This window comes from Synchiropus splendidus, chromosome 10 (assembly GCF_027744825.2).
Source record: "Synchiropus splendidus isolate RoL2022-P1 chromosome 10, RoL_Sspl_1.0, whole genome shotgun sequence".
Taxonomy (NCBI): domain Eukaryota; kingdom Metazoa; phylum Chordata; class Actinopteri; order Syngnathiformes; family Callionymidae; genus Synchiropus; species Synchiropus splendidus.
In genome coordinates, this window is record NC_071343.1 from 16,892,907 (window position 1) to 16,918,799 (window position 25,893).

A 25,893-nucleotide genomic window follows, 5' to 3' on the forward strand; every position below is an offset into this window, starting at 1 on the left:
CGGCACCGCAGCCGCCTTCTCACTCCTGTTATTCAGAGGTGCCCGGCACCTCTCTGACCTTGTGTGTGCGTGCGAGAGTGTGTGCTTCGGGATTCAAGGCTAGGATATGAGGGATACATTACAAAGAGCAAATTCAAAGTCATCAATCACAATATAAATAAAAAAGGAGAAGACGAGCAGAACGGCGCTTTTCTCTCTTGGATTTCTTCCCGCTTCCGCAGGGTTTGGGATTTTCTTACTCTACGGATCAAAAACAAGCAACTGGAGTTGACTGAGAACTAAAATAGTGCGTAACGCCTCAGACACAAACTTGTTGAGGACAGAGTCCCTTCGTGGGATGCATCATGGGAATCCATGTCATTGAGAGTCATCTACAGCGTTAGCACAATGAAACGTCATGAAAATGGGCTGGCTGCAACAGATCAGAGAGTAGCTTCTTTTTCTCAAGAATTTAAGAATGAATAAAAAATAATTGGTGGAGGAGTTGTCAGGAATTGGGCTTGGCCCCTTACTTTCAGTGAAAGGAACTTTACATACTTCAGGACACCAAAACATTTTGGACAATTCCATGCTCCCAGCCTTGTGGGAACAGTTTGGAGCAGCCCCTTCCTCTTCCATCATGACTGTGTACCAGTGCACAAAGCAAGGTCCACAAAGACATGGAGCACAGAGTCTGGCGTGGATGAACTGGACTGGCCTGGACCCAATTGATCAATGGAAGAATGGTCCAAAATTCCGATGAACACACTCCTCAACCTTGTGCACAGCCTTCCCAGAAGAGGTGGAGCCACATCATATTGGACCCTATGGTTTAGGAGTGGGATGCCACTTCAGTTCATATCTGACTCAAGGCAGGTGAGCAAATACTTTTGTTAATGTAGTGCAAGTCAGTCATAAATACTTAAAATGTCCACTCAAAGTGAGGCAACCTCACCTGTAAGCAGGATTTGTTTACTTGAAAAAAAGTTGTGGGTCCCTCTAAAGATTTCAACATGAGATAAAATGTAATTCCTATGCTACTTTTGAATAAATTTCAACTGCCCTTGTTTTGTTTGAGCATCGCTGTCACTAATTCATGTTTCAGCAAGTGACTTAGTGACTGAATTTTCAACATTTGTTTTCTGTTCAAACATGTTTTCCTTTCTCAAAACACCTATACACCACTAACACTGTTAGTGTTGGGTTCATCACAAAGCCACTCATCATCACGAACTCTTGAGATGAAACCTTGAAATACGAAGGTCACGCTCGGCAACTGCCAGGCTCAGGATCAACCATCATTAACTGATGAGCCAAAAAAACAGTGACACGTTCCATTTCCAGTGACTCCAGGCCTGCAGCCGCACGGAGCGACAGCCCTGCCGGCACCGCGCAAACTCCAGAAGTCTTTAAAAGTTGGATTTCACCAGCTCCATGATATAATTCCGTAAGTGAAAGGGAGCTGCAGTGAGAGCTCATATTCAGTTAAATCAAATAGGATGGCACAGAGAAACTGTCAAAGTTTGTGGATACATGCCGCCGTCTGAAAAAGTGCTGGGGAGCGACGTAATGAGCAGCAGTGGGATGCTGCAGACAAGCCAGGAGCGGCAGCGCTGCTCGACGGCAGCAGAAAAACATATTTGATTAGCTTGAATGGCGGCGCAGGAGAAGGTTGTCAGGGCGCAAGGATTAATGGGGTGCAGCGGAACATGTTCTATAATTGATCCCGGGGGGTTTGTTTGTTATATTCAGATTCATCAGTCACGTCACTGATCAGCTCTATAAGGACTCATTCTGCTCAAATACGTGCCGCTGTCATCGCGCAGGGAAAACGGAATTAAAAGCCAAGCACTTAAAAGTGTCCTATTTGAGAACATAAACCAGAAAAAAGCCCAGAGAGAGCGCAGAGCTCTGACACGATTTCGCAGTAGTGTTGTAGCAGATAGTTGAAGGTGGATCGGCTGCTGTTCGTGAGAGAGTTACAAGTCGGAAACTTGTCACTCACCCCAAGTAGAGAGTCCAAGATGGCTTCCCCATATGTAAACAGGAAGTAGACGCTTTGTATCAATGCAGCAAAAGAGAAAAAACACTTTCCTCGCTTTTGCGTTTGCTCTTCATCTAGATGGTCATGTTTGGGCAAGACAAGCACAAGGACAGCTTTCGTAGACATCGCTATTTTGCTTTTCGACTTCTGCGACTCTGACCGTCAGTTCACCTTTCAACAGTTGTGTCATGGAAGAAGCTGGAGGTGTGAACGTTCCCAAACACGCTTGAGCTTGGCTGTGACTTGAGTCTCATCATCTGATCAAGTAGTTGCATTTATTTTTATTTTTATTTTTATTTTTATTTTTATTTTTATTTTTATTTTTATTTTTATTTTTATTTTTATTTTTATTTTTATTTATGCAAACCAGTGCTGCACAATGTAATGAATAAAAATAAACATAATTTGTTTTTTATTTTACATTACCCTGTAAATTTCACATTTCTACATGTAACTAACGTGTAACGACTGAATTCCATGATTGAACTTCCATTTTTAAAATGTTAAACTTTGGTCTAAACAATAAGTATCGCAGAAATTCATGGACAAATCTTGATATAAAAAATGTCAACTCAACTGAAGTTGCCGTTATTCCTCCATAAAAAACAATGTGGCAGGTGCAGCTTTCTAACAGTTAGAAATGTCTCTTTGATGAAATTAAATAGACGCCAAGCAGGACACACTCAAGAGTCTATTACTGAAAGTCTTGAATTTTTACTTTGTGCATTTTTATTTTTCAAGGTTTTTATTTAATTTCAACATTTATCTATTTATTATCATTTTTTTTCACAGTGCAGCTCTCTTATAACAGACAGTGACAGATTCTTCAAACTTTGCCAGGATCCAGACGGTAATCTGGAACACTTTGAAAAAAACAACCATCCGTTTCTCACTACCTTAAACACATTTTTGTTGAAATCTGTCAATAACTTTAAGAGTTATTTTGTCAAAAGACAGACCAAAAAAACAGTATAACATAGGCGCAACCAAATCTTTTGGTGAATGTAAGGTACACAAAATAAGGTGAATAGCAAATGTATTACTGAAATACTATTCTACATAAAGCCTTTGACAGAGTCTCCAGAGAGGAAGTGTGGTATGGTATGTGGAAGTCAGCAGAAGTATGTGAGTGTAGTGAAGGAGATGCATGAGGCAGTGGTGAGGTGAGCTGTTGGAATGACCGCAGGCTTCAAGGTGAGAGCTGGATCATCTGTCAGCCTGTTCTTCTTTGCTATTGTCGTGCACAGACCCTCTTTCGGCACTAACAGTAACCCCAAGTCGAGCCGATCCTTAAGCGTTTGACAGGAGGGTTTCTTCTCAGCACTCACTCATCCTCTGCCACACATGGGACCAACCTTTGCGTGTGTAATGTCGTCGCGAGCAAGTTTTCAAAACTGGATGAAAGCGACAAATGAAGTGACTCAACACTTTGTGTTGTGTGAGAGTGCGAGTGAGCAGCAAGGTAAAGGAAGTGTCACGGGCGCGCGCGGCTTATCGGTGAGCTCAGGCCGCCCTTTGTCTGAGCTCCTGCTTTCTGATGAAGACTCTTTGAACCTGACGGAATAATTAAAACGGGAGCAGGAAAAGCTGACATTTGCGTTTTGACCTTTCTGATTCAGGAGTCGAAAATTGCTTGGCGCTAACTTCCAGAACACATTATAATATCTCTCTGCCCTTGCGTCTGTGTGTGTGTGTGTTTACCTGCCGAGGTGAACATAACAGCGTATTTAAATGTGCGCGTGTGTGGCGGGGGAGTCGGCGGGTAAAAGAAAAGATTTGTGGGATATTAGGAATCGCCGGCTCCGTTAATGAGCTGTTTTCCGCCCAGCGCTCTCTATTTGAATGTTTAAATTGTCCGCGCCGCGTGCAAACGGGTGCTAATAGCCCCGTGTCCTTGTCAGAGACAGCCAAAGTCAGGTGGCGGATCCTCGGACCTCGGTGTGTGTGTGCGCGCGTGGGTCTGACAGCATGTTCCCAAACAATCATTTCCCCAATTTCAGAGTCCAGGATTCGCTTTTGTTATTCATGCCGTGACCTCTTCCTGTGAAGCAGCCCAACTTCTGCCAGACTAATTTTCAGTTTTGGATAACTGATGCTGGCTCTGTCCAGGCGGCTCGGCAGGTCGAGGACTTCATGAAATCATCCAGTCGATCTTCATCCTCATTATATAAGAAACAATAGTAATCTATAAAGTTTATTCTTTCAGATCGCTAAGAAACAGAAACATGAACAAGGACAGGCAAAGACGCGTCAGCGCCAACCCACACACGTGCACACACAGGACCTCAGTTAAGTTAGTGGGCAATATTGTGGGCCGATACTATGCAACTCTGTAAAACCGAGTTTTTAAGAAAGGTTTAATTGTGCAGGTGCATGTTGCTTATGGGATGTCTGCTGGCAGGCGGTTCCAGAGTTGAAAAGTCCAGGTGGAGATTTACGGCTCAACTTCGGTAAAGCCAGTCCGGACCAGCCGAGCACTTTCCCTCACTAAGCTGGAGGAGATGAGCAACAGAAAGTTGAAGGCTGTTTCGTGCCATCCAACATGTGAAACGCACTCTCACTCCTAATGTGGCAAATCGTGACTATGTTGATGCATTTCAACTGAAGCTCATGCTTCACCACCAGCAGTGTTCCCTGACTTTTGTGTCTTATATTGACACTGTGAGCCTGTTGACCCGTTTCAATTCTCCTGCGTGACATTCCAAAGGAAAGGGTTCGGGGTAAAGACGTGCATGTGGGGTTTATCGGCAGCTGTCCTCACTATTACAACTTGCATGTCACCTGGTATAGGTAGCACCTTACGGCACTCTGCCCTTTATTCATGGTGCCTCGCACCGACTGATTACACATGACGCAGTTGTTTCATCAGATCGGAAGCAGCGCCACCCTATGGCTTAACCCTAACACCAACCCATGGTGGAAGGGGAAACGTGCTTAAAGCCTAGTGCAGGGGTGGCCAACCAGTCAGAGGCTAAGAGCCACATTGTTTTACTGTGTTGCTGAAAAGAGCCACATCCTACAAATATGTCTATATGTTTATGTTTCAAAGTTAAACGTAAGTCAAAGTCTTTGAACAACAATCTTACTTTTTCATTTTATTTCCTGTATATACGATCATTTCAACAGCAACTTGACCAAAATCGCAGCCAGTTCGGCGGCTCATTTGGTGAAGAGCCACATGAAACTGGGGAAAGAGGCGCATGCAGCTCAGGAGCCGCGGGTTGGCCAGGCCTGGCCGAGCGTGACATCATGCAATGTGGAAGGCTGACTTCGGCGTCAGTCTGAGACGCAATAGTGCACTTGAAAATAGTCACTATTGGAAGCCTCGGGTCAAATATTCATACAACTTCAGTGTGGGTAGGTTTTTGGTATAGAAAGCCCTGAGTTGTGATGCTTGCATTGCATCACGTGCACCTGCTATGAAATAATAGATGATATTTCCAACTTCTTTCTCTAGTGAATGTGACGGTGACAAAGGAGACGTTCCACCTGAGCGGCCCAGTGCTGCCCCCCAGCTAAGATCCTCTTTATTCTCACTTAAGACACATTTGTGGCTGATGGCTGCGACTGAAGCGCTGCTCCGTATTAAGACATTGAAAATGGCATTCTGGAAAATATCATTTACCCGGTTGGTGCCTCCCCATGATCCAGGAAAAACCTTAGAAAGAGGCATATATTCCACGACAGCAGAGATTTACACTTTTCCTGCCACAAATTCTCAAAGGAAATGAGTGAATATTGTGAGTGGGGATAAACAAACCCACTCGTGTTAGTACAGTAACAGTGGTGAGACACATGATTCGAGGCAACCTGAAGCAAGGATTTTCATGGAGTAAAGACACAATTAAAAGTCTCTTCTCCTGACTCTCTCATCGGGATGGTGTTTACTTATTCATCCTCCACCAATACATCAAATATCAAAAGGTTTCCTCCCGCATGGATGGCGCTCCCGCTCCCCTTCCTGCTGCACACTCATGGTGTCAGTCCTCTGCCGTGATAAAGAGAGGCAATTAGAGTCCGTGGAGAATGTGTCTCTTCATCCTCGCCTCCCTCACCTCCTCACCCTTCAGTCTCACACGCTTAAAATAACGGAGCTCAAATATTGAGATTCAAACTACAGCAGGATCGAGTTGAAAACTGCTGCGACTCCAGAAGCTGGGCTCTGGATTTGGAGCTGCTGCCATCTGTCTGCTAGAAAAAAAAAAAAAGAAAGATTTCAATGAGATGTTCATGAAATGTTGATGGTGGGACAAGGAGCAGATGACTGCCTTTTGGTGGTGTTCCAAGTGACCATCTGGACCCACACAGCGTTTGAAGATTTGTCACTCTGCAGTGCTGAGCCGGCTCTTCTTGCTCTTGTGTGCAGTGTGTTGTGCAAGTGAGTTCCGGAACATTACTGCCCCCAGCTGTCTCACTTAGCTCACTGCTATCAACGTGCTGTCAAAGTGCTCCACAGATGAGTCCATCAGTGCGATCCCATTCAGTCTCCTTCATCATAGATACTTTTTTTTCTTCCTGTAAACAGTTATTTGAATTAAATCTCAACAGACAAATATAGATGAAATCAAAGTAGAGCAATAAGATTTGGGCAGGGAGAAAAAAAGAGTTATCTTGTGTGAATTTCTTGTTGTTTTATTTGAAATATGATTTTTACTTATGTATTTCCCGGGTGGCAGGTGCTTGTAAACAGTATGAATAAAAAATTGGCGAGCAATTGTTGAGCACTGACCTTTTGACCTCTGGTTTTCACTGCCTGGATCCTGTTTATTCTGTTCTGTTTCAACTGAAATAGTAATACTACTACTACTACTACTACTACTACTACTACTAATAATAATCTTCAGACACTTTCAGACTGACAGAATTTATTTTTAAATTAAATAAATGAATATCCCCTGGTTATCACGAACAATACGATGTAAAAAGAGGTTCAGACGTTTCAATGTGTGGTCATTTGTCATTCATAAAGGGTTTCACAGCTGTACATGAGAAATATCAGCATTCAATATTTATGTAATGACGGCAGTTCTTTGTGGATTCTTCATCAAACTGAGGTCTTTCGACTGAGCTTTCAAACTGCGGAGGAAATTTTGAAGAGTTTCTCTTCCATGACGGCGCGGAGGTGCGCTGAGCCAGACGGAAGAGCAGCGTTAAGGTGAACACTCATTTGTAACCAACCCTCAGTGGTGAGAGTGCGCAACAAAGGAACGTGGGTCTTTGTGGTTCCAGTCAAACAGGGAGAGCAAGAAAGAGGCTGAGCAAAGTTGCTTGCAGTTGATTCTGCGACTAAAGAAAAACACTTCAGACGTCTGAATAATTTAGTCTCTTCTACAACATATTAGGAAAAATAAACTTTCCACATTTGTCACTTGCAGATTTGTTCACTTTCCTGTCGCCTGGGTTCATTATTTATGGCAGTTATGCAACACAATGTTGTCAAGAAATGATCGCACAACCAGCTTGTTCATCCAGAGATGACTGTCATGCTGCCAAATATTGCCTCGATCTGTCCGTGATTCTTATAAGCTGCATTGTCAGCAGTAACCTGAAAGAAGCTGACCACCTGCTGAAGGGAACTGTGGGCACCACCTTTTCAATTTATTATTGTTTAGAATGTTCATGGAAAAATGCTTTGATGTTGGACAGGTTCCTTATGACCTAATGGATTTAATGGTTTACTTTTTTAAATAAGATAAAATAAAATAAAATAAAATGAAAGTGTTGTAGATTTATTTTTTTCATAAACGTAAATAACAAAACGCTAACTGCCAGTTTAAGGTTTGCGTACTTGCGGGACTTGCATCTTGGCATTATAGTGCCATCTAGCGGCCATAAGTAGCATTACATGACGGCCAAAGTCAATTAAAAAACCCTTCACTGTCATCCATAAAGAAACTAAACGTTTTTACCAGAATGACTGAAGTAATATGTGAAGACGTTTTGACGAATATTGAAGATATTTGAAGAATGTTCTGTCTTTATGTATAAGACATTTAATCCTCGACAGTGTTTCCGACCGTGAGAGAGAGAGAGAGACACTAAGTCCTGGGTGTGACCTCAAAACAGGGCATTGTTGCCATTGTTATTAATAATGCCATGATTGATTGTTTGTTCATTCCACGTGACCTTGTTGTGCTCTGACTCATGCAAATGTGGAAATCAAAGCGGAAAAATACTCACAAACGTGTCAATGTAAACATGTTTATTCACTCTAGAACCAGATCCCAGGTGAGTCAGGACCACACAGAAGGTTAAGTTCAGTTGTGTCAGAGCTCCTCGTGTATCAGGAGTTTGGCTTTCTTCATGTTTTCAGCCACTGTGAAGACAAAGCACACGCATGAAGAAGAAACTGAAATCAGAACGCTGAATTCATTTTAAAGCCTCATCTGTTGGATAGCAAAACTGTACAGCTGGTAGTGAACCCATCACTTCTACAGTCCCCCTGTCACAGCCTCCTGTCTGACTGAGTGTAGCTTCTGTCAGGTGGTCTCCACAGACTTGAGTGTCACTCACAGAGTTTCAGGTCCAAGGGCTCGTAGACGTAGTGGGCGTTGGAGTATCGCCCCATAATGTCCGTGCGCACCGTCAGGGAAGGATCTGCAGAGAGAACCCAGACGGATGAGTTTTCCCACAAGACATCGGCGGAAGAAGACATTGACAGGTGAGTTCAAGTCTGAGTCAGGCTTCAGGAATCGCTCACATGTACCTCACACAGACAGTTTGGAGGCACTTTCCGGTGAAAAAACGTGAAATTCTAGTCTGAGATTTTGACAAAATGGATGGAAGCATTGTTTTATTTAACACATTTAACACAGCACAGTACACAACCTCAACTGTGCCCACATTTTACGCAAAGTTCAGCATCAAACGTGGCCTTTATCAGGAGCCACAGTGTGAGTCATTCAAAATCAAAGGGTCCCAAAGACAAGGATTGTTTCGAGTTTCCTCTGCAGCTGGCGATGAGCTCACAAATGAAACTACGAAGGTACAGTTGCTGTGACACTGTCCTGATAGCAGTGACAGAAATGGCAACCCAACGATTTATCTTTCTGAGCCGCGTAGATGGCAGTCTCTTACCCACAAAGAGGATTCTGGGAACGTAATACCCATCTGGCGCCATGTTCTTGTCCGTAGTTTCTTCCTGTTGATACACAATTCCAGACGTGAAGGAAAACACTGACAGAATGAGCACAATAAAGAGTTAATTTACCACAATGTTCAGCATGATGAAGTCGTCTTTGGCCATTTTCTGGATGGTACTGTCATCTGCAAACACCTTTTTCAGAGCTGTTGAAAGAGTTAGAATAGAAAAAAGAAGTTATTATATGATATAATCATATAATAACTTATAGTTATGATATTAATAAAAAATAATTAGCAATAAAAATAATAAGTCACAAGGAAGAAGTAGAAGAAATGTGACGTAAAATTGATCAATTCATCTCAGATATTTCTCTCATCCTCCACATGCCTCTAGCACTTGTTACACTAGAAAGATGAGAAAACCTAAATGGCAAATAGCTCGGTGAAAGACATGAAATTACACGTCACCTATGTTTTGTCTCGTCTCAAATAATGATTTCAAAATTAAGTATAATAGATGTAATTATACTAATGATAATTTCAAATCTCCACCAGCACTGCAGGTTGTGCAGAATACTGTCATTTTAACGGATTTTAACATGAAGCTTTATCTCATATTCACTGCTGAAGTTATTCGTAAAATGTGGCGGGTGGTTTCAAGACAATAGCAGATCGATTTCAGGCGTCTGAGGGCGGGGAAGGGCAATTGTTCGTTGGCACGGCTCAATACCAACCAAACCCTCTGAGCAGCCGCTTTGTTCTCCGTCAAGTCAAACCTGTATTTGTTGTTTGGTATCTGAAGCAGCTTTTAAATACCTTTGCTGTGCTCACACTCCTCCAGGTGATGAATGACCATCAGTGGCTTTTTACTGGAAACCAGAAGAGGGGAATGAAGCTGTGTCTTATTCAGTTGAAAGCTCCACTGACTAAGACGTGATACCTTTCCACCATCTTCCTCAGCGCCTCCCCGTAGGTCTTCTCCCAGGTGATGGCGTTTCCCCATCCTGCCGGGGCAACAACACACCGCCCATTGTGATGAAATAAATAAAACAATGAATAAAAATACAGCCACCTTTTGCCAGTGAAGCGGTGCCCTCTTTATCAGCCTCTTCATCTGCGTTGGCACTGATGACCAGCAACACAACCAACAGCACCAGGCGATACATCACTTCCTGTCCTCGAGCTGCAGTTGGAGAACACTGGAGTCAGTGGATCATTTCTACACATTTATTTCACTATTTCACTGTCAAAATAGAGTTGGACAAACTCCTGTTGGAAAAGGCTCACCTTGTGTTTAAACACCATGCAATAGAATAAATAAACAAATGGAAATACTCAGTGAGTGGAGACCTCCACCAAGCAGCTTATTCCCACCTGGATTGAGAAGTTCACCCAATATTAACAGGTTATTAGACACCTTTTTAGCATTTGAAATATCAATGACATCACTCAAAGTCATTTCAAATATGAGTGTATACAGAACACAATTTAGACTCTTCATATTTGGAGGTTACATTCAGAACAAAATGTATTTTTTCACTTCTTCTCTACCTGCTTCTTCGTAAACATCCAATTTAATAATCAATATTGTCACATGTCGATCTGGATGAGTTACGTCAGTGCTGCACTTTCTATTAGTAATGACTTTCACTCGCGCTCCTGCAGGCCAGGAGCTGAGCTGGAGCACCGCTTCCTGTAAAGTGTCATTGAAATCCGTTCATAACTTCACAGAGAGACAGATAAACACCAGGTAAACCATCAACCATCCCCCGGCAGGAAGTAAACATCCACATAATAATCCTATCCCGGTTAGAAAATGATAGTTTCAGCAGCAATTATGCTCTTACCTCCGCCGTGTGACGAGAATCTGCACTCACTCTCACAAATATCACTTATTTTAATACTCCAGAACTGGACAAACAGGTCAACCGTAGTGATGAAACAATGAAATACCTGCGTCACACATCAGGGATTGTCAACGTGGTGGAGCCTCACTAGTCCACGGATGACAGTTCATATGCTGAATATCTGCTCGTGACTGCCACAATTTTAATACGCAACATCATCTTTAAAAAATTAATATGTTGCTTAATGTGGTATTCACTCATTCATACTGTCATTTCATCATACCTTTATCATACCATAAATTTTTATTTTCAATGATTTCGGGTAAATCATAACACTAGCTTGAACTTTGTTATTTAAGCAAAGTTAACATATTCATATTAAAACACATTTTTTAAGAGCTTTGACCACAAGGTGAAGACAGAATCCCAATGAATTTGGCTTTAATTCGCACTTTAATTGTTACCGTTACACCAATTTTCCAGCGTTTGTACCAGTGGACACCGTTTATTCATATTCATATATTCATATTCATTTATTTATATAAATATACAGTTTGGATCAGCCCCTTGGAAAGACTTAGTATTTAAAGATACAAATAAATTGAGACTTAAAGCAGTTCAGTTTATTTTTACCTGATTTTACCAGGTGAGACAAACATTTCAAACACAAATATGAGACAAAAATGTGAGTGTGATTCATAGCACAAAATCAGGTCGCCCTGCCCCGAAACGCCCCACAGACCCTCCACACACTGGAAAAAATAAAATAAAGTGAAAATCATCGCATTTTCTATTCCCACATTTTCATGACTAATGTAATTTAATGACTAATTTTTCATTATTTATTTACTCGGATCATTCAAAGAAAGTCATTTTCTGATTCGCTCTCGCTCCTGAGGCAGCTGCCCGGCCAGCCACTCGACGGTGCGTTGTCGTGCCTCCTGCCAGGTGAACTTGGGCGCGTAGCCCAGGTCCCTCTGGGCCTTCTGATAGGAGAAGCTGAAGGGCGTGTTCAACATGGTGAGCAGCTGTCGGTTCAGTGGCGGCACGACTCGTACGAAAGGACGCAGCACAAAGCAGAGGAGCTCCATCACAAAGCACAGCACATAGAGGAGCGGCAGTGGCAGGAAGTGTCTGTCCTGAATGTGGAACCCCAGCGGGGACATCAACACGTGGTTGAAATCTGAGTAACTCACGTGCGGCGTGTCGTCTGAGATGAAGTAAAACTTTCCCCCGACCTCGCTCCGTTTGTGTGGGTCTTTGAGGCAGCGGGAAGTTTGGATGTGGGCCCAGGCCACATTCCCCACATAGACCGGGTTGACCTTGGCCCTCGGCTCGGACAGACGGTACAGGACGTCATTGTTCTTGATGCCGTCGCACATGTGGCCCAGCAGGAAGCGACACCCCGCGCCGTATATGTACATGGGTCTGAGGGCGCAGGTGGCCAGCCGGCCTCCGTTCTGGAGGAGGTCGCCATTGGCCTGGAGAGTTCGCTGCTCCGCCTCCTTCTTGGTCTGACTGTAGGGGAACTTCAGGATGCAGTGGTAGACCATGTCCTCGTTGCCGTTGATGATGGCTTCACCCTGAGAGTTGGGCCCCATCACCTCCAGGGTGCTTGTGTAGATGAAGGATACCACGTTCTCTTCTACACAAACATCTAGAAGCATCTGTGTACCTGCAGGACACTTCTGCATATGAGACTCGCTCAGACAGTGAATGAAGCTACAAGCACTGGAGGCTTTTTGAACATCCACACACACTTATATTTGTATTGCTAGACTCTCATTGCCATAACCCTTTCCTCAGCCTCTCGCCCTAAACCTGACCATCCAAAACAAAAATAGCTCACCTTAACCAGGACCAAATTTAGACCCAAGTTTTCATCCTTAAATTGAGATAGTAACCTTTTGGGCTCAGGCAATTATTTCCGACCTCATCCTTCCATGTCACTGTTAAATCTGGGGCTTCTAACAAGTGATGTGCTGCTGAGTGTCCTCATCTTCAGAGCCCACTAGATGGCACTCTCTGCTCTAAAATATTTTGTTTTGAACGCTGTTTCAAAAAACCTCATCTTTTTTAAACCAACAACCTTCTGAACTCTGAAAATCTGAAAAAAAAAAGACTATTTCATGAAGCTTCACCAGTCCATCGCTACTTCTGTCTTCTGCCTTTAATCCATACATCATCGCAGTTCTTGCTTCTGTCCTACAAACCTCCCCCCTCTAGATCCAACTCTGACATTCTTCTCCACGCATTCCACCCTGTCTGCACTCTCCTCTTCCTCTCCCATGTTCTCAGATATGCCTGAGTTGAGCAGTTTACGATTTAATATCTGAACATAAAATATCCTCTTCCAGGTTAGTTCCTTCACATGGGACTGTTGAACTAGTCGACCAGACTTACCTGTGACGTTGACTCCGTACAGCTCCTTGTACTCCACAGCTCCACTCACATCTATGATGGAAGCGATGTGGAAGACAGTGGAAGCTCCTCGAAAGACCTTTCTCAGGAAATCCCCGTCCCTGATGTCTCCTTCAAAAACCCGAACTTTGGTGCCTCTGCTACATTCTGGCAGAAAGTTCATGTGTGTGTGTTAAGAAAGCCTGGTTTATAATGTTACATTTGTTGCTGTGTCAAACCAGTTCTGCCAGTGTTATATGAACTATATTTCAACTAATGTGGAGATAGCTGAAAATAGCGTCATTACCTGTCAGAGACTCCAAAAGCTGGGCTGGAATGCGTCTGTCCAGCAGTCGTATCTCCGCCAAGCTTTCTTCCTCCAGCAGCATTCGGACAAGTTGCGTCCCCAGAAATCCAGCGGCTCCTGTCACCACCGCTATATCGTCCTTTAGAGACATCGCAGTTCTTATCTGTGGGGGACACAAGTGCCGTCTCTTCCTGGTTCCAGGTGTCTGAAGAAGTGAAGGAAAAATGTGCCAGAGGAGAGTCTGGCCCTTTACTTATATTTCAGCGACACTGTGGAGGAGGTTCGGTATATCTGTGTGAGAGCAGAAGAGGGAGGTCAACCGGAGACGAACGATGTTCTCTTATCATCTAAAAAAATATTTAATGTACTTGTTTTATCGTTCCCAAGGCAGTCGCTGCTCCTATCTTCAGCTACGGTTTTACTCAGCATTACAACAGTTATGGAAGCAACAATCAGAACAACTGTCCTCAACTCCATTTATCCAACAAACATGTATTTTATGTGGCTTTGAAGATGTCAGAAGTGAAGCATAGAGCGCCACCTAATGGTGGAGTTCACTCTTGATATTAGAACCCACTGTCAGAGTTAATGCACAACAACTCTGCCATATTGAGTCTACTTTATGATTAAAAATGCTCTACATTTTGTGTTATGAATCTTTGTCCCTAAAGTCTTCCATCTAGGCCCCTTTGATCAACGGGTCAATATCTGAGCAGCACCACTGCAAAATGTTCAAATATAAGGAAACTCCTTGTTTGCAGATGTAGTAGCTGGATCTTTTTTAAGCAGAAAGGGTTCAACAGCAGCTGGAGGTGCATTGGACAGTCTGTTCCATGTGACACATACCATCTGTCCACATTTACATAGAATAAAAATAAAAACATAACAAAGAGATTCCATGGTTGAATGGAAATAAGCTGACTACAAAGGGATTTTTGGTGTGTTTGGATTAGGGATGGCAAATAGTAATGTGCAATGTATTCAGTTGGATCTCCCTCCATCTTGATCCTTGGCTCTGGTCTTGGACCTCCTCAAAGCACTGGTCTCGATTCGGTCAGCCTGGTGCCTGTTAAGGTGTTACCACATTTCATGGCATGGAATTTTGACAAATAAAAAGGATTAAATAAAATTAAAAATACACATTTTTTGCATGTGTCTATTTCTTTTTTTCCTTGCCAAAAACCTTCTATTTTTGCCATTATAGCTGACACACAAGCCAAACACCAGACGCTTTTTTTTTTGGTCATGATCACAATTACTCCCTATTCTGTTAGAAGCAGTTAGTCAAGTCATATCTCTGTTTTTAACGATATACCCGGTGATCTCCGGCCTTCACAAAGATGGCTGAGCACTTATGGCAGTGCCTGTGGTAACTTCAGATGAAAATAATGAACCCCCTTTGCAGAATGTCAGAATGCCTTCTGTGACTTACTCTGGATTTAGTTTACAAAAGTTTACAAACTATTCAGTGAAGTCAAACCCTTTTCACATTGAATGCAAATGTACCGTGGAGTTTCTGCATTAAACTTTGCATTTGTTCTGTGATTTGAGTGTCCTTTGACTTTTAATGTGCTGCCTTGAGTGAACCTCAGCCCAGTTAATCTCTATGGTTACATGTTATCGTGTTATGGTCCTTAACATGAGGTCTTTTTTAGCTGGACATGCTCGTCGGCCATCTTTGCTGTGGGCAGCGGCCACTCCTGAATCTGAGCCTTGTCCACAGGCCCTTCAGGCAGATGGACTGTCATGGTGCAAGCACAGATCCCCCCGAGAGGCTCCAAGACATTAAAGACTGTCCTTTTTTTTGAGGACATTTTTAGGTCATTTGAATCTTTCACCCTGACATGACCCAAATAAAGGCATTGATTGAACTTTATTGAATTAAATACAAGAAAGAAACAACAAAAAAAAAAAAACAAACAAATGTGCACTTTTGACCTCATACAGTTTTATTTATTTATTTCTACCATACAGGATTATTTTGGGACCCAGATCAACTGACAGCGGTTTCACAGCCAGCTTTCGTGCTTCAACCCACCAGTTGAGAATCACTGCTTCTCTTTTTGGGGGCACTTTCTGTCACTTTTACTGCAAAGACTGAGACACGTCATATATCTGACTACATATCATATAGTCCTATGTGAGGCCATGACTCAGTGTGGCCCATCCAACTCTCCTTGACTTGCAAGCAAAGCTTAAAAAGCAAAAGCAGATTGTAAAAAGAAAGACAGTAGAGCAAACTGGGGCAGGAATTCCATGGATTCATAATGTAAAAGAGAGCGCAGGGTAAGTTGCGGTTTTGCATGTTACTTTGACATTTACAATTTTTTTTAATCATTTCCTGGCGAGTGACATTTCTTGTGTCGATGGATTTCATCCTGCCAGTGACAGCAGGGAGTTCATTCAAGCCTAAACTAGACACAGTGTGAACCACGGCAAGTATTTGTCTGCTGTCCTTGACAGGGATCAGAGATATCGCAGTCTGCTGTCCCATGAGGTTGAAGGACGAAATCAATCCAAGTATTCACCCTGTGTGTTTCAGAGACCAGCTGAATTTTCCTGCTGAAACATTTGAGGAATGGAGGAACATGAAAGAGTGATACATTTTATAAGAAGTGTGCAATCAGATGAGTTCAAAACTATTGTCATTTCCTCCTTCAAAAATGGTGCATTTATGCGGCCATTGAATCCTTGAAATAAACATCTCGGCTTAAAAACAAACGCTCATTTCAATTTCAGAAAGAAATAAATAGGTACCAAGAAAACAAGTCTCACAGAAAGGCTCAACTCCGCATTAAATGGGAGTGAAAAAAGGGGCATTGACAGATTTATCACGGGGGAGGTTTGACATTCTAGTCGGCCATCTTGGCCGTGGGCAGCGGGCACTCCTGAATCTGAGCCTCGTCCACAGACCCTTCAGGCAGATGGACCGTCATGGTGCAAGCACGGATCCCCCCGAGAGGCTCCAAGACATTAAAGACTCGGTCCCAGACGTCCAGCTCGGGATCGTAGCGCTGCACGATATCCACCATGCACCTGCTGTTCCAGGAGTATCCCCCCACCACGTAGATGTGCCCATTGAACACCGTCACGCCCACGTCACTCTGGCCACGAGGCATGGGAGCCACCAGGGTCCACTGGTCCACCTCCGGACTGTAGTACTCGCAGGCCAGGACGTCATCATAGTCGCTGTTGCCCCTGAAATGGTTCCCTCCCATGACGAAGAGTCGGTCCCCCACGGTGCACATGCAGTGGAGTCCACGCAGCTCCATCATGTCGGCCTTACGACTCCAGGCGTCATCAGCGGGGTCATAGCACCAGAGCTCACGCTGGAAGGTGTCACGAGTGATGCCTCCTGTTGGCATGTTGAGCAGCCATTGGAACACATTTCCTGAGCTATTGATGTACAAATTCAAGTCCAAGTGATTCAAAACACATTGACCCATGTCTGGTGGTCTTTTCTCATTTCTGCTTTTTCTTTTTTGGTCCTCCTACAGACTGAAGCAGGTGGTGTGAAATGAAGTCTCACGTCTCAATAACCTCCCTGTACTTTGCTGTTTTGAAGCCATTTCCTGACCACAGTGGAGCACTGAACCACACCTGCGTTGCAGCGTCTCAGCCGGAAGTGGGTAGAGCAGATGCAGCCGCTTTTTTTATCTGAGTGGGTTTGTTCTCAGAAGACTCGTGATTCTGAACCAGCTGGACTGCTTATGAAATGAACAGCTAAATAGCCCACATTCTCTTTAACAGACTGATGCAACGTGTGCAGCAGTTGCTTAAAAATGCTGACTCAGCGTGCCTGTTTGTGACCATTTCTCACTGTCCTTGTAAGTGTGTTGTCATACTCTCCATGCTTTAAATATTGTGTTTCACAGTTGAGGTCATGACTAACACGGAACCTGTGTTTTCAAAACATTTAAAATAGTCAAATTCAATTAGACAAATGTCAAACAAAGTCCAAATCGTGGGTTAAAAAAAAAAAAAATCACATTCAGTACGTGGCTTGAAGCATGCAAACTTCCGGGTCATGATGTTAATAAACATCGGAGGCGGTCCATTTCATTCTCGAGTGGCAAAATGACTTGGTGGATTGAATTTGGCCCAGGGGCCTTGAGTTGAGTTTGACACTTGTGATGTAAAAGCACAGTAGTTTTAGCTTGTCTGTTCAGGTCCTGACGCTTTCCGGTCTTCGATTGTGTCTCAGTTTTCTTGACTTTGGCAGCGATGGACTGGTGAGTCTTCATGAAACAGTGACCAGATGGTGGGATTTTAAAATGACAATGACAGACAGTGCCATCTAGTGGACTGTGAAAATGATAGCACTGCTTCATGAAGCCTCACCAGCACATGACTAAAGATAACTCCACTTGACTCTGCTGTCTTTCGTTCTTCTTCTAACTATGTTTGTGAAGCCATTGAAACAAACTCTTGTTCTGCATGTATAGACTGAATGACAATTAATGAAGTCTATGTCTAAGTGCACGCACACTGACACACGCTTGATCACGGCTAATATGCTAATAAATACAGCTAGTTCTTTTTCTTCTGCCACCTTTTTTGATTCCAAAAAAATCCTCAGACCTGATGAAAATGTTGCCGACAACAGACACGTTACTGATCATTTCTCTCACCTGAGATGTACATGAGGTCTTTGTGGACCGTCCCAGCGTGACCGTAGTGCGGCTCCATCATGCTGGTGACGAACGTCCACTCGTTATTCTTCAGGTTGTAGCATTCCACCGAGTCTAGACCAAGGACCAAGACATTTGACATCATCATTAGAGAACGCCCACAACTTTGCTCTGCTGCTTAAGGTTGGTTGCATTTCGCGTGTCAAGATAAAAAGGATTTGCTACAGGAAGTCAAATGAAAACATTGACTTGAACTCTGATGGTGTTCCACAAGGCACTGCACTCGCACCGATAAAGTTGTCATGTTGCCAATATTCGGAAGAAGGGGCCCACATTATTGTAGAAAAAAGGGTCTATACTATTGTAGAAAACTCTTTCCTTTTATTTCAACTCTCCGCTCACTTACTTTTTCTAGCCTTCATCAGCATCTGAACCGAAGCAGAATAGTCACTGTTGAGTTTTACCTACAACAGAACCAGTCTCTAGCTATGCTATTACTGTTTGTTCCCGCGCAGCCGGACCTGCAGATTTAAAGATCAAACAAGGAGATACAGCCATTGCGATCTGTTTTGACTCACCAATTTCTCCGGTGGCATTTCTCCCACCGACGGCAAACAACTTTCCCATCACAGCACTGAGGTGGAAGAAGGTCCTTTTCTCGTTGAGCGAAGCGATCTGGATCCACACGTTGAAGCGAGGGTCGTACCGATAGGCACTGCCCACTGCTGTCTTACCCTTGGTGTCATAAGTACTCTGACCTGGGAGACACAGGAAATTATATTTTCACTTCTGAGGTTTTCATAAAGACAGACAAACATATATATATATATATATATATATATATATATATATATATATATATATATATATAAAAGTACTGGGTCCTCACAAGAAACAAACTCAACTGAACCAAAGCTTTACCTCCAACAATGAAGAGGAAGCCACCCAAAAGTGCCACCCCATGCTGGTAGCAGGGCACCTCCATGGGCTGCAGAGCTCGCCAGTATCCGGTCTTCTCGTCGTACAGTCTTAACTCCCGACTCACCACCAGCTGCTGACGCATCACACCGCCCAGAGCCAAAATGTGAGTGGCGTCGGAGCGAATGTGCGTGCGGTCATTCTGCAGGACGGGTTGCATGAACGGCATGATCTGGTAGTTGCTGGCCTCCAGCAGAAGGTTGACGCAGGCTGTGGAGGAGCGCATCAGGGACTTGCTCTCTTCCTCTTCCTCGAGGGAGATCTGGAGGAGCTCGCTGGCCGTCATTAGGGGGAAGCGGATGTTGCGCATCAAGGTGTAGACGGACGAGCCGCGTGCTGCCTGATCATGCTCCAGCCACCACTTGGCGATGTGGTAGAGCTCCATCTCGGAGAATCCCTCCAGCGAGTTGCTGGCCAGGGCGTTGGCCATGCTGCTTTCAGAGAGGTGCAGGTAGCGGCCACATTCCACCAACTCAGCAAGATTCTGCCCCACAAACTCACCTGGGTTTGACACAACACACAATGGTTTCAGTGACTTTTAACACATTTGTGAGCTATGCAGCAGTGTGCAGATAGTGTGGACACAGATTGGCTTCTAACTGAATGTTATTGCGATCATGTTTCATCGAAAACCATACCGAAATTTCATACTGGTCCATATGTTGTACTCAGACGGTTGATGGGGTCATGCATGAAACTAAGTGGAGAACGTCTTGGCGTTACTATGGGAATTTATTTATTTTGAGGGATTAGAGAAATTAAATATATTTCTGTTGAAATAAATTATATATACATATATGCAATACATAAATAAATAATATAAAAATGTAAATAAAAATGCCAATGGTTGTGAGAAACACATGAAAATGAGAAAACTTAGAGCTTTTTATTTTTATTAAAATAAATAAATAAATAAATATTTTAAGAAACAGTATGAAGTTTAGTTTATAGTTATAGTTTGAAATTTATGTTCAAAAAACTTTTTTGGATACCATAAATATTTGACACAATCTGAAATATTATCAGGAAAAATTTTTGGTGTTTCAAAGGACGGGCCTGTATTACACAGACACAAACAAATCCAAATCCAAGATTATATTGTGTTTTTCTGTTCAGTCTTTACAGGAAAAACTACAGTTTTAAAATGTCAGTTCTCGCCAGTAGAAAGTTAGAAACCAACAAATAATAAACAAATGAAATTAATCTTTGATCATCCTTGCATCACCATGGGGTGTCCGCCACTGTATGTAGCACCTTTTGGGTCTTAACATAACTGAAGTGCTGTATATACCAAGTGACAGAGGAGAGTCAACACATGTTAACAGTAATGAACAAACCGAATCGCTTGTACAAGTCAGTTACAGTGCTATCACAAGTGCTTTGGTACTTGCCAATGTTCTTCTTCACGTCATCCAGGAGCAGGACCGAGGCGATGCGCTCCACTTCAACGCAGTTGTCAATCGTGATCTAATGAAACAGTCGAGAATTTAACAAAATGTAAGTGAATATTGATGAAATATGTGGGCGCTTGAGTGAAGTCACATGAGGTAGGGACATGTGTGAAGGTTGCTGTCTCACCTCGCTGCTCAGGAGCTGATTGCAGAACCTCAGGACCGGCATGACCTGCAGGAAGTTTGCGGCTTCCAGAGTATCCTGAAGATTCCCCATGTCCAGGTTGACTTTCGACGTGTAGATGAACTCGATGATGTTCCTTAAGCCGATCTTAGTGACCCCGTGGAGCTTTACTTCCTTCATGTCCTGCTCCTTCATGCCACCTTGGAGTGAGGACCAAGGTCCGAGGTCACTGAATTGCTAAGAGCTGGTTTGAGATGTCTCAACTGAGGGCCACATGACTCACCAGTGAACATGGCCTTGAAGTAGTCGCTGGATGAAGCCATTATGACCTTGTGGACAGGGAAAGTCTCCTCACTGTCTCCAGGTATGAGCGTGACATCGCAGAGGAGTTGAGTTGACCGAAAAGCATCAAAACCCTTCAAGAAAAAAACACTTTTACTTCCAAAAGAACATCACCCACATTCAGGAGGTTCAGCCCCACGTGCAAACTACTTTGTGTATCAGTCCGCCTTCATTCAGGCTGTCACTCTTTAGATTGAAATTATTTGTTTGTGTTTTAACCTTAACATTCACATGTGAAGTAAAATCTCAAACACGACCTTTAAGGCTTCCTCAGTAGTACAGTTTTGTTCCTTTTAAAATATATGTAACCTGAAAATGCGCTCCTCCTAGCTTGTTTATGTCATAATAACGGAAATTCTAATCATATTTTATTTTAATAAATGCAAAACCAATAAAGTTTTCTTTAATGAAGTCTTCTTCAGGGAATACCTGCAGCACAGCTGATCCGTGCTCAGCACTGCTGAATCCCTTGGCCAAAGGTCGGGGCGGAAGTTTGGGCTTGGTGCTTTGTTCTTGGCATTTTGGTACCAGCGGCAGGAGGAGAGCAGCTGCAGCTAGAGCCGGACCTGCAGCAGGAGGAGGACGTGGAGGCCGTGGGAGCGCTTGACTTGGCGGTGAAGGAGAAGCTCTGCCATCTACACACAATGATGACAGTCAATTCCGTCACTTGCCTCTGCAGTGTGAATGAAGACTGGTAGTTGGTGTGAGACTTTTGAGAGAACCTTGTTGGGGTGGGGGTCTTTCAAGTTGAGGCGGTGTTGCTGGTCGTCGATCTCTAGAGGGATGCAGTCTGGATAATCTGCGACTCACCCTGCCAGAGCCGCCTTCGTCTCCCAAGCTGATATCAGGTGTGTGGAATAAGAAAGTTACATGACAGGCAAGTTATTCCAGTACGTAAAAGGATGAACCAGGACTGGGCTAAGTGTCAGACAATTTGGACAAAAAGAAGGATGAAAAAAATATATATATATATAAAATAATATAAAAAAAACAAACCATTCTTTAACAAAGATATGAATCCTGTAAACTATTTGCAGTAATAAAATACATTTTATATTAATGTATATTTTTTTAATGTAACGATGACTCTTCCACCCAGCGTTTGCTCATTTTTCTATTGAGTTTTATCGAGTATTGAGTAAGTATCGAATATCAGTTCAGAACACTCACATTGCACACAGCTTGAGAAATAGCACTTACCCCACTTCAGCAGCCTCCGGAGGTTGGGGACTGTTTCTGTTCTGGCGAGATTTCCTGAGCAGTGCGAAGAGAGAACAACAGATCTGAGTTCACTGAGGGTTTTTTTTTGGACAGTAATTCACGCGACACATGGAATCACGTTGGTTTAATCTACGCATGATGACTTCTAACTTAACTCAGACAAATTAGCGATTATGTTCAACACACCTCTCAACAGTCCTAGGGATTTTTTTTGGTATTTCAGAATGCAGAAAATCATATTCAGGCAAATTTAGATGTTCAATGTGTTACGAATATGATTAATAATTCAATAAACAAATGGGCTTGAGTTGCCCTTTTTTAAATTTCAAACGCAAATAGATCAAACGTTTTCCAGACTACAGTTTTTTATTAATGTAGTGACACCTCTGAGACATATGTTATCGCCTCTGAACCATTAAAGCAGCAATGTGTAATATTGAGATATCAATAGATTATTTTCAGATTTCCTGAGATGACAGGTTTCATTTTGAACAGTCCAAAGTCCCAGATTCAGACTCTCCAGCTCTCTGTTGAACGCTCCCTAGGACTATGTAACTTTCTCCTGGTGGGCCACCTGAGACATGTTTTGAGAGTGGCGTCTCAGCCCTAACTCCACCCCCACCACAACACTTTACGGCAAAGGGGCAGGGCTACATCGGCAGCGAGAGTTCATCTTACGCCATGGCAGAAGCAAGAGTTCGTGGTGAAGAGTCCAAGAAGAGAAAGCGTGAAAACAACAGAGCCAGATCTCGGGAGTCAATATAGGTGCAGTTACAGCCTGGAGAGAACCGAGAGCTGAAAGGATTTTCTTCTGATTCTGAAGTGGCGATGTTTCCACTCGACTTGTAAGTCAATTTTGCGTTCACTGCTGTCTCTGTTGTGTTGGCAAATCATTAAACAAATGTCTATATGCTTGTTGTTTGTATATAGGTGTATTTGTATATTTGTATTTCGCTGTTTGTCGTATTACACTGTCAAAGCGTGCAGTGAGCATATAGCTGGCCGAACCGATTAGCCACGATGCTAATAAGGCCTGTAAGACATTCCTTGTGCTGCAGGTCTTGGGTGTGTTATCAAATGCGGGGAATGTATTTTTGAGATGAGAACAAACTTGTAAGTGTGAGTTTGTCATTTTATTGCGTTTATCACAGTATAGTGTAGATATATCCAGCAAAACGTTTTAGCTTCGACATTAACCGCTAGCGGCTAACGCTAGCATTTATCAGACAGAGAAATAGTCGATTCACTGTCATTTGCAGTGTTTAAGGTCCATCTGGTTTGGACAAGTGTAACATGTTAAATCTCATGTTCTATCTGTAGCTGCTGCAGTTCTGTCCTCTGATCTGCAGACCTGCTCCGAGCTGCTGAGAGACACGACCAGTGCCACATTTCATCATCCACAGTCCACAGTCAAGTGTCCATAGTCAACTCGAAATAAAGGTGTGAACAGACGTTTTTATGCTCACGCTCTGAGCTGTTTGTCTGCTGCTTATAGAAACACATGACAGTCACGATGTAATAAAGCCAGAGGAGAAATTGTCTTTATTATTCTACAGCGCTGTAAATAGATGAGAGCCGATGATGTCCTCAGCAGTTTATCACGGAAGAATCCCGTAAGAAACATCACAACGACGGATGTCCGTGGCTCGCAGAACTCAAGTGTAGATTCCATTCATTCCACCCGCACGTGAGGGAGAGAGACCCTGATGACGTTGCATCTTAACTAAAAGATACCGGTCGGTAAATGTTCTGGTAAACTAGTGTTATAATCTGGGTCAGTCGGTCTGGCAGTTGCTTCGCCTCTCGCTGGATCCTGCCTCTCCTCACTGGCTGCATGAGGTGATGTTGAATGATAGATGCTTCTAGAGTTGCCTTTGCAAGTATAAGGTGGACAGTGTTGTGTATATTACTTTCTGTGACGACATTTTTTGCTGTTTTGTCACTGTCTATCCTCATAAACAAATGTGCGGGGGGCGGGACCAGAGACCCAGCTTTACGACAACCGGCAATTACACTCATTTACCTGTGGCTCCACTAAAGTCTACTGTAATAACACAACTTTGCTGAGAAAGTTTGCTTTGAAGTCATTGCCCTCCATCTTAACCAGAGCCCAGTCACTTCCTCAGTGAGGTTCAGTCTGCTGTCTCAGTCGAATGCATGTCCTCCACTTCCTAGCCTTTCACAGGTTAACCTCAACATGTCTGACATCACCAAGCTGTTTTCTCATGGCGGGCAGGCGGCTTGTGGTTCTCGAGAATTGTCGAATTGAAACACCCTGCACCTTCTCTTTAAGCCCTTCACCTCTGTTGTCGGCATGAATTGTCAACTGGGTGCGCCATTTCTCACAGGACGGCAATAACAGTTCAGCCATGAGAAAGCTATTCTAAGAGTAGCTAGTCTCCAGCGTTGCTGACAGGGATCCAAGAATGTATTTACATATGATTCAATTACTGCAAGTTTACAAAAGCAGCATTAATGGTGATCAAATTGAACCTCAACTTACTGCCTCCTACACACAAATACAAGGGAAAATATGTAAATGATTTTTATTGGCCACTGACTTTTACCACTCAAGGAACTACTGGAAATATATTTAGGTTGTGAAATATATTTCAGTTGAAGTTACAATGTTGTCACCATTGCAACTTCAATGGCGACAACATTGAAGTTGTGACACTAGCACCGTTGACAAGTGAGTGTTACCTGGAAGAGAGCCTCCGCAGAAGCCCGGACCCGAGACCGCCCTCCAGCTTGACCCCTCCAACAGACCACAGCAAGATAAGAAGACAGAGCAAGCGTCTGCTGCAACGCTCCTGCTGCTTTGTGAGCAAGTAACACTTGAACAATCACACACTCTCTGCCTTAACCTCAGTCACTTCCTGTGCAACTTCTCTTTCGTATTCTCAAACATAATGTGCATTACTGCCGTGAGACTCTAGCACTGTTGTGCCACGCAACTCATCTGTGATACCTGGGATGGTTTTATTCATTAATATTGGATTAAATTACAATATTAAGCAGCATAAAATGTCAAAACATGAATGATAAATATGTACCAAATAATGGCCTGGACTTAATATAACTCTTTTTCATGGTACTGTACATTTTTATAAGCCAAAATCACATCTGCTCAGAATTTAAAGGTCACATATAATGCAACTTACCTTTGTGAACTTTTTTCAAGAAGCTTTTACAAATTGGTATTTTAATTTGACAAAACATTTCAATAAAGTTCCTCAGAAAAAAATACTGTCACTGCACTAAAGTTACTCCCACGAAAGTTGTGTTTTCGTGACACAAATTTAAAGGTCTTTCTCGAAAAATAAAAAATATCATCACACATGCAAGGCCAAACTCCATAAAATAATTTTAAAAGAGCAACTTGAATCACTTTAATTCAGAGTTCATCTCAATAAACCGTTGCATTTAAGAGAGAAAGTAACTAAGCACTGCGCTCCGGCTACTTCATTACTTCCTGTGGGATTT

At 43.1% G+C, this 25,893-nt stretch overlaps 3 protein-coding genes across 4 annotated transcripts; all 3 read right to left on the reverse strand.

Annotated features, from left to right (window-relative positions):
- Positions 1-8,231: 8,231 nt before the first annotated feature.
- LOC128765826 (anterior gradient protein 3-like) lies at positions 8,232-10,962 on the reverse strand. Its single transcript, XM_053876977.1, has 8 exons — positions 10,954-10,962; positions 10,179-10,289; positions 10,047-10,110; positions 9,923-9,975; positions 9,234-9,310; positions 9,101-9,164; positions 8,537-8,620; positions 8,232-8,339 (listed from the first exon to the last, which is right to left on the reverse strand). Exons 2-8 carry the CDS (start codon positions 10,270-10,272, stop codon positions 8,290-8,292), a joined length of 486 nt encoding a protein of 161 aa, XP_053732952.1. The 5' UTR covers positions 10,273-10,289; positions 10,954-10,962; the 3' UTR covers positions 8,232-8,289.
- Positions 10,963-11,554: 592 nt separating this feature from the next.
- Positions 11,555-13,929, reverse strand: hsd3b1 (hydroxy-delta-5-steroid dehydrogenase, 3 beta- and steroid delta-isomerase 1). Its single transcript, XM_053876976.1, has 3 exons — positions 13,661-13,929; positions 13,357-13,521; positions 11,555-12,628 (listed from the first exon to the last, which is right to left on the reverse strand). Exons 1-3 carry the CDS (start codon positions 13,809-13,811, stop codon positions 11,823-11,825), a joined length of 1,122 nt encoding a protein of 373 aa, XP_053732951.1. The 5' UTR covers positions 13,812-13,929; the 3' UTR covers positions 11,555-11,822.
- Positions 13,930-15,593: 1,664 nt separating this feature from the next.
- On the reverse strand, positions 15,594-24,563 carry si:rp71-68n21.9 (kelch-like protein 9). Of its 2 annotated transcripts, none has more exons than XM_053876948.1 (11): positions 23,759-24,563; positions 22,387-22,440; positions 21,909-22,024; positions 21,616-21,821; positions 21,128-21,260; positions 20,848-21,044; positions 20,661-20,736; positions 19,213-19,770; positions 18,870-19,049; positions 18,292-18,405; positions 15,594-17,015 (listed from the first exon to the last, which is right to left on the reverse strand). In XM_053876948.1, the coding sequence occupies exons 1-11, from the start codon at positions 23,794-23,796 to the stop codon at positions 16,513-16,515; spliced, it is 2,175 nt and encodes a 724-aa protein (XP_053732923.1). In that variant the 5' UTR covers positions 23,797-24,563; the 3' UTR covers positions 15,594-16,512. The 2 variants fall into 2 exon arrangements, with proteins under 2 accessions (XP_053732923.1, XP_053732924.1); XM_053876949.1 differs by lacking the exon at positions 23,759-24,563 and adding an exon at positions 23,086-23,192.
- Positions 24,564-25,893: the final 1,330 nt, after the last annotated feature.